General features: G+C 42.3%; 1 protein-coding gene across 1 annotated transcript in view; it reads right to left on the bottom strand.

Annotated features, from left to right (window-relative positions):
• si:ch211-195b13.1 (STKc_SGK domain-containing protein) overlaps positions 1-8,380 on the bottom strand; it is a 17,504-nt gene extending 9,124 nt beyond the window's left edge. The window contains exon 1 of the mRNA XM_037794186.1: positions 8,038-8,380. Within this exon, the coding sequence (XP_037650114.1) occupies positions 8,038-8,065 (28 nt within the window). The 5' untranslated portion in view covers positions 8,066-8,380. The remainder of the gene's footprint in view (positions 1-8,037) is intronic.
• Between the last annotated feature and the right edge of the window lie 881 nt (positions 8,381-9,261).

Here is a 9,261-nt window from a genome sequence, read left to right as displayed (position 1 = left end):
ATCTGTAACCCTGTAAAGTTACATAACTGTGCCATAATGCAGATAGCTATACTGCCTGGGGAGGAGAGAGAGATGCATAGCAAAGTTTCCACTGAGTGGTCGTGATATTTAAGCAGAGATTATGTGGCGTTCGTTGATTAAAGTGTCGTATGATCACTCACAGAGTCTATAGTGTTTTATCCGCTTTTACTCCACTGTATATCAGAGACTTTTTTTACCCCACTTCAAATATTTGGCAGCTTTAGTTGCTTTACAGATAAAGATTCATGTTTTACCTACAAAAAATAATGTATTGTTATCAAAGCTGAAACTATAAGTTGATTAAAGATGTTTCCAGCTCGAATGTGAGAATCGGCTGCTTTTAAAGGGGAACACCACCCAAATTAAGATTTAAATTCAGGCCGTCAAAGTTAAAGCAAATTTGTTTTAACGCCACTAATATCTTTAACACATCTTTAGATTTTTAGGTTGTAGAGAGTTGTAAAGCTAGAGTGAAGATACTTGCATCATATGAAACTAAAAATTAAAGGTCCCATATTGTAAAAAGTGAGACTTTCATGTCTTTTATATCATAAAGCAGGTTTAAGTGCTTTATAAATACTGTTAAACTATCAAAACACTCAATATACGGAGAAATACACGCAGCCTGTATTCAGAAATTGTGTGTTTGAAACAAGCCGTTAGGATTTCTGTCCACTTGTGATGTCACAAATATACAATATTTAGACCATTACACGGTTTTAAACGTAAACATTCTAAATGTGTCCCAGTTTATTTCCTGTTGCAGTGGATGTGAATAACATCAGCTGACAGGAAGTAAACATGGACCCAAACTGTTGCCTAGCAATGCAATTCCTTTGAAATTCCGTTGAAATGCACTAAAACGGAGCGTTTCAGACGGAGGGTAAATACAGGTATATTCAGGCAGACAGTATGAGGAAAATAAAGTGTTTTTTGAACATTACAGCATGTAAACATGTTCTAGTAGAAACCTAAAATACAAGTATGAACCTGAAAATGGGCATGATATGGGCCCTTTAAGGAATCCATTGGTACCAACCATGTCATACTAGCTTGTGGCCAAGGAAGCTAAATAACGCTCCAAACTTACGCTAAATTTTGGCGAGGAAAAATTGGCATGGCCTTTTTCAAAGGGGTCCCTTGACCTCTGACCTCAAGATATGTGAATGTAAATGGGTTCTCTGGGTACCCACGAGTCTCCCCTTTACATACATGACCACTTAATGATAATCACATGCAGTTTGGGGCAAGTCATAGTCAAGTCAGCACGCTGACACACTGACAGCTGTTGTTGCCTGTTGGGCTGCAGTTTGCCATGTTATGATTTGAACATATTTTTTGTGCTAAATGCAGTACCTGTGAGGGTTTCTGGACAATATCTGTCATTGTTTTGTTTTGTTAAGTGATTTGAAAACAAACTATCAAATCCTCACATTTGAGAAGCTGGAACCAACAAATGTTTGCTTAAAGAATGACTAAAAGGATTATTCGATCATCAGAAGTTGCAATCAACTAATCAATAAATCAACTGGCCATTTTTGACTGTAAACACGAATGAGTCTATAGCCATGGATGTATAAAGAGACGTCTGTAAACCAGAGGATCATTTCGAGGTAGATTAACGTCCCAGTACAAACACTTAAATAGCCCTCATTTAAATCATTATGTCCTAAAAGTTGTAAATTAACCAGAGTTATTTTCCTCAGCATAATGAACGTGCATCAGACCCACGGGACTGCACCGCCCTGCACCCTCATATGACATATCTGGTTCTGCCAGCTTCCTACTGGCTGTATGCAGCTGTAATAATGGAGATATCGGCTGTAATTCATGACTTTTATTATCTTATAATAAACCCATGGGCTGTATGCTGTAAGCCTGTACCGTAGTGGATGTATTAACGTCTCTGTTCCCAAACAACCGGCTATCAACCAGTAGCTAGTATTTAGAATTTAATGTAGTTGTAGGCTATTTACTAACACGCAGGGCAAAAGCACAGGACACAACCTCTCATACATCCATGGTCTGTGGTCTATTGGACATCCATTTTGGATCCTTGACGTTAAAAAGTTTGAGATTGCTCTCAAAATCTGTGTTGGATTTTTCTAACTTCCTTATATGTCCATCGCTCGCTTTATGCTCCTCTGGGGAAAAAAGTTAAACAAGTAAGTAAATAGTTATAATAGTATGGATATTTATAATTTTGCCATTTCGGTAGAGACATTAAAATGATGACGATAGAATAGAAATCATTTTGTTGTACTATTGTACGGCACTTTGTAGGCGGATGTTTTACTGGCGTCTTGTAGCCGCTTTCAGTCCAGAATGGCGGAGGCGTAGCTCTGCTGCTGGGCACTGATGTTGCAATTGAACGAACCATTGACTTTCACTTCTTAGCAATATACGTTCTTTGCCCGCTCCCTATGTCGATATAAACAGCTCATTCTAAGGTAACGAAAACACAACAACTCTTAATTTCAGGTCATTTATACACCGCGTTACACACTGATCTTTTTAAGTAAAGGATCTGAGTACTTGTTCCACCACTGTTATTAAAAACATCTGCCAGAGATTCATTCATCTGTGAGAGGGGAACTTCTGGGTTTTGTCCCCAGTTTGACATGTGACAGACCTTTTATAAATTAAAGGAAGTGAGATATCACAGGACCGGTCGTTCTTGTATTGGGGAAAGAGGAAGTGCCGTCTTAATCTGTGGCACATGGGCCCAAACTGAAACTGGCTGTGTGTGGAGCCAGCCAGCCAGCAGCGTATCATGTCCTACCAGCCAGCAGCGTATCATGTCCTACCAGCCAGCAGCGTATCATGTCCTACCAGCCAGCAGCGTATCATGTCCTACCCTGGAAAGCTACCTGAGCAAACACTCCCAGCTCAGCTTCAGCTCTGTTTACTCACAGGAACGCACCGGGTCCGGTGGCATGACAGCGACACCTCTCACCAGGCTTTGTGTGGGGCCCTTTCCTCACCTCATGTAGTCTTACTCTGAATTATTCAAGTGTATCACGTTATCATCTCTGGTAACACGTCGAAGGACAAACAGGACTTGGGCAGTTCCCACGAACGGCACCAATTTCTCTTTGTTTGATTTGCATTGTTTCTGTTGTGATGGAACAGGAAGTCAGGTGCTGTTGAGCAGCTGGTTGAAGAAGTACTTCCCCTTTTTACAGTACGTGATGTTTTTATGAGTAAGAGGTGTGAAAGGAATCTTGCTGTCACGTCTTTCCTGTTATGATAGAGAAAGATGATTTGTCCCCGTAGGAGGTTTGAGATCACTACAAATGAACTGAACATGCATTAGAGATGGTATGTCTTTCAGTTTCTCTATGAGTGTCTCTCTAGTGCCAGATTAGTCGGGTTTTATTTAGCACCTTCACAAAGGCTTCCCACTTTTCCGTCGCTCTGTCCAACCATGCGTTTGATGCTGAGCAGACGAGCAGCACTTGGAGCAAGTCGTGTGAGTCGCCTGCCAACAGATCCATAAAAGTCTTTCCAACCCTCGCGGGGTGCCATCGATCACAACTCCCCGGCCTCAGCGTGACACCACTTGTGCCACATGATTATAGGCTCTTTCTGGGGCTGCAGGTTGGTGCGTGAGTTGCATGGAAAATCAGCCCCAGCGTTTGCCTCTCATGTTACATTCCAGTCACAGAGCTAAGCATCCTTTTTTACCTGACGATCTTTGAAAAACAAATTAATTTACGATTAATCACAATTAACTATAGACAAGCATGCAATTAATCACTATTAGATATTTTAATTGATTGACAGCCCTAAAAAAATATTGATTATAGCACCTTTAAAGACTTCTCTTAACATCTGGATAAAAAAATATTTTGTCTGTTGCACAATAAACATGTTTTTAACCTGTTTGTCAAGTTGCAAATGTATTTCATAATCCAAAGTATCTGAAGATTATACATGTCCTTACTCTTTTTGTAAAACACAGGCAAAATATGGCCGTTTTGTTCTGGATATTTAGAAAAAATATACTGATATGCTGTAACTGATGATACATTTTCAAAATGTTGATTCATGTTGTGCAAATTGAGCTGGAGAAGATTATCAGCTACCATCTTTATTTAGAATAAGAAAAGGAGGTGCAACATGGGAAGCAGGTTAAAAATCGTTGTTGTCCAGCGGACGATATATTTTCTCACTCAGGTGGTTAAAAAAAAGTCTTTAAGGATTTGTGAAATACCTTCAGAACAGTTTTAAGTGATGTTAAACGACCTTCTTGGTTTTTCAAAGATTGCTGGGTATTTATTTGTCAGAAAATCGGATGCTGTTTAACTCTGTGACTGGAGTGTAATACATGAGAAGCTAGACTTCTTCTACCTGCTTAGCCTCCAGTGTGGTGGGTAGGAGGCAGCAGAAGCTGGATGAATGAGTCATACAGACAAACAGGTCCTCGCTGATCAACCGTAGGGCCGGTAGGAAGGCTGTCGGCTAATGAGGATGGAGGATCTCTAATTATAATGTTGGTCTTGTTGACCGGCTCTGATGAGCGATCACGGCCTTGTGTGTTTCACACCCACACGGTCACACCGACATCATCACCCTCTGCTCTCGATCTCTACTAATATCACATCTCTCTCTCCTTCCTGTTCCTGTTTTCAGTTTCGAGCTTGCGCCGTCTGCATCGGTTCTGTCTCATACTCTTGGTATTACTCATGCAGAGAACCGCAGAGACGCAGACCTGGAGGTGTTGGTCTGGTCCGACGGCGTCGCAGTGCAGCCTCAAGCCGCAGCAGCGACTGGGTGCACATTTTGGCTCGTGAAACCCCAGAGTTAGAATTGCTCTTTCGTCTTTGTTTCCCTCCTGAATTTACCAGGCAGGAGATGAGGTTATTTTATTTTTCTCCATTCTCCACGGGGGGATTAAACGGCTGCTCATACGCCTGCTTCATCAGATAAAAAAGAAATGTTTGCTCTCTTATGTGATGACTCAGACATACATTGCTGCCAAATTATTCCTAATGAAGCATTAGTTTAATTTGCTGCCAAGCAAGTGGGATGATCCTGCCTATTTCCAACCGCAGAGCGTCTATTAATTATATTAATGTGACTGCTGTAATTACTATCTGGTACTACCTCCAGTCTACCATCATATTTCTGCTCTGCTAGACGTTACTCTGGTTTCCTGAGCGGTACAGAAACTATAACAGTTCAGTAAAAAAGGAAGCACGTAAATAAAGTCAGAAGCCATTTTCATTCAGAGCACCAGACTCTCATTCACTAACTGCTCCTCCCATGTCGGCCAAACATCATGAATCAGTGGACAGTGGTGACTTCCGTTATTGAATGCAGTTCCTGTTTCTCTGTTCGTGGCCTGCATTGTGTTCATATGAAAACAACAAGTGACTTGACACGTGGATAAAAAAACCCATTTAAACTCCTTCCTGCTTGTTGAACACATAGATTGTATATAATATAAGTGGACGTAGTCACCGGGACGTCACCCAATGGTTTGTGGACTGCCATTTCAAAGCCTCAAGATCGGCATTTTGTCCGTCGTAATCTTGGTATTTGGCCATTGCCATGTTGGTCTTTTGCAACCAGAAGTGACACAAGAAAATGAAAACACGGACAACTCCCAGACCGGACAACGCCCTGGTAACGACCTGTCAATCACAAGGTAGCCCCGCCCTAAAGCATCCCCTGCTTTATGGTCTGCTTGACTCTAAACGGGACCATAATTTACTAAATGAACATCATGCTGTATTGAAGAAGACTTGAAACTAGCAATTGAGACAATAAACTCATGTTTACAATGTTTACTGAGGTAATAAATCAAGTGAGAAGTAGGCTCATTTTCTCAGAGACTTCTATACAATCTGGCCATTAGAAAGAATGCAAGTTCATCATTGGCTTCGCTTCTCAGACCCCGTGGTTGCCCACTGGTTGATCATCAACATTGCCCTCTATAGCAGCACACAGACTAGCGTAAATAAAGCGAACACACTTGCACAATTTATTGATTTGATCCAGTTTGCGGTCTGAGTGTTGATGGCTCCGCAGATTCAGCGTAAACCTCATGAGGTCAGTTATCGCTATGAGATATTCATCTGGAAAACATCCGCTGAGAATCAGTCGAGTGTGGTAGCCGGAAACCAAACCAATTAATGACTTGTGATGATGAACGAGTGTCATCGTTTTGTGAATTTGAACCGGTTGGCAGTTTCGTGGCCTTGAATGTCTGGAGTCTAGTCAACAGAAACTAAAACAAGACGTGGATGGTGGAAAATGAGGCGTGGTTGTCTCACTTCAAGTTCATTCAGGAACTTCGGGGATTTCAATGTGGATATTTCACAGAGGAATTTCCCCAAACAGATATCGTGTTTTTCCAGTTTGATAACAGGCCGTGAAAGCTCAATGAGTGGAGCATTTATTCAGTCAGGTGCAGGGGAATATAAGGGAGAGTTTTCAGTTATCTGAATCAGTTGGTTAAAGAAAGTCTGATCCAATCACCTGCAGAGTAATTTAAAGTCTACGCCCACTCATGATGCCCCTAATCCTAACAAATACCTACTGAGCTTTTAAGACCCCAGTGAGCAAAGTAAAGGTTAAATGCCTGCTCTGTGAGGCTACAGAGTGGAGGCCCAATATGTACATCTAGACATGGCTAAAACAGGCAGTAAATGAAATGCTCTGAGAAAAAAAGAAAGAAAATCCGGTATCTGTGGCTGTAATAAGGACTGTAATAAGCCCGTCCAATCATTCATTCGGTGCCTGTCTGCCTACCTTCCACTAGTTTTTCCACAGATTTAGGTACTTTTAGAGCTAGTGCTACTAGCTACTTTCATTGGAAAAGTGTTGGCAACACTGGGTTGGGTTTTTTCGGTTGGATCATTATAAAATCTAGCGTACTCTTGCTAGTTTCTCAACATTACTGACCCTAGCTATGAAAGAATAGTGGACATTTTGGGAAATACGCTTGGCTTATGAGAGTTAGATGAGTATTGGTACCACTCTCAATGTCATGGACGATACGTTTGAAGCTGCAGCTTCGCACAAAAAGTAAATATACAGTACAGTGGAATATCTACAAAAATCAGTGTAAAAGGAAGAGTTTTTTGGGGTTATGTGCTGGATTATATCTTGGCTGAGTAACAGTAACTTTGTGGAGTCTTGTCGTCACAGTTAAGTTACCATACAACCAGCAAACTAGATGAAACAAAGGAGATATAACGTGTTAATGAGTGAGGCTTATTTAGTCACCATTGGACAGAGCCAGGCAAAACTGTTTCCCCCGTTTTCAGTCTTTAATGCTGAGCTAAGCTAACCATCGGCAAGCTCTAGCTTCATATTTATCCACACAGACATGAGAGGAGTTTCAATTTTCTCATCTAACTCTGCAAGAAAGTCTAATTTCCCAAAATGTAGAACTATTTCTTTAAGGTTTAGGGGCTTGAAATGATCAAACGTACTTTTATATTTGTCATTATTAGCCCTGCCTTTTTCATCTGTATCCGTGGGACCAAAACAGTTTTCACTGATCGCCAAAAAATCATCCGATCTCTCCAGCCCTGGTTAAAATATGGAGGCCCGGCAGTGGCTTTTATCCTCTCAGGTGACAAATTAGATGAGGAGCAGGGTTGCTGCAGGGAGGAGGGGAGAGTCTCTGCGTTGGACATTACAATATTAACCAGACAACGCAAGAACAGACCGCCAAGGAGTGCTGGTCTGGATGATGCCTTTTTGAATTTGGCATGTATTTGTTTGTGCAGCCAAAAAAGCAATCTTAAGCAGTGGCAATGACGTCAATGCAGAAAGGAGGAGAGGGCTGAATAGTTAATAAACAGTCTTAAAGATACACGATTAAATAGGCATACATATTTATATGATTGAGCTGTTGGATCCAGACAAGAATGTTTCCCCACAAAAGAGGAAAAGTTGCACGTCTCAAGGTGCATCCTCCTCTGCTGCGCCGCTGAGAGGCTGCACATATATTCCCCAGACAGTCTCACAACACAGACAGAGAATTAAAGGAGCGCCTACCGATGAAGGATTTCTTGCCGGTCTTCATGTCCTCCTAAGTGTTTGATTATATTTGTCTATCGGGCACCGAGTCTCTGATGAATGAACGTCTGTCTGCTGCAGAGTGTCCAGGTGATTGAGTGCATGAGAGAGATGTAGTCCTCCTGTAAATATATGCCTCCCTCTCTCTCTCTCTCTCTCTCCGTCTTCTTTATCAATGGCTCTCACTGCAGCTCTGGCCGGGGAAAAAAGTCTTTCGATTCACAGGCAAATAACTTTCCCCGCTGCACTTCCCTTTTCCCTCTGCCGTTCCTTCCTCTTATCGCCCTGCCTGCGCTGCGACCAAATAAACCAAAGATCTGTGACGCACCTGCTTCTCCTCCTCTATACACCCGCCACCGCCACCACCACCACCACCCCAACGCATCACCCCCACCCTCATCTGTTCTTTTATCTACCTGGAGAGCCTCGGAACAAAACAAAAGCAGGTGTCTGGTTACGGCTCCCCTGAGCGTGGGAGTCCCGCCGGAGGCTGAAACCAAGTCTCCATGACGCGGGAACCACCTGAGGAATACAGGGGAACAGACAGCGAGTGTTTAAATCTGCTTTTAATTGGTCACCGCTGCACAGGAGATGTGCTCGCCGCTCATCAGCCCTCCTCTACCTCCTTCGTTTGCTGTCTCTGAGGAGTTTAAGAGGGGTGGGGAGGGGAAGGGGGTAAAATCATCCGGTTAGTCACACTCACTGGTGGCCCTGAGTGCTTTGTTAGCTGTCTGCCTCAGGCTGCAGGCCATCAGATACAATGAGTGCTATGTGATGAGGAGCGAGGTCGGTGAGGGGCTGACGTACAGGAGCAACAGCAGCATCACTGATGAGTCGGGCTGTTTGTCACACGGAGAGGTGCTGCGTTGAATTAGGAGTTTGCTTTGCAAGCTGGACAAGTGAACTACAATCATACTGTAAAGATGATAGGTTGGGATTATGGCTATCATACAATTAAAATAATGAATCGCGATTAAAATTAATATATTTTATCTGTTCAAAATGTACCTTAAAGGGAGATTTGTAAGTATTTAATACTCTTATCAACATGGGAGTGGGTAAATATGCTGCTTTATGCAAATGTATGTATATATTTATTACTGTAAATCAATTAACAACACAAAGAAATGACAGATATTGTCCAGAAACAGGTACTGCGTACCTGTGAGGACACATATCTTGAGGTCAGAGGTCAAGGGACCC

Source organism: Sebastes umbrosus, chromosome 15, assembly GCF_015220745.1.
Source record: "Sebastes umbrosus isolate fSebUmb1 chromosome 15, fSebUmb1.pri, whole genome shotgun sequence".
Lineage (NCBI taxonomy): Eukaryota > Metazoa > Chordata > Actinopteri > Perciformes > Sebastidae > Sebastes > Sebastes umbrosus.
The sequence above is the reverse complement of the archived record's forward strand: the minus strand, read 5'-3'. Positions and strand labels throughout refer to the sequence as shown.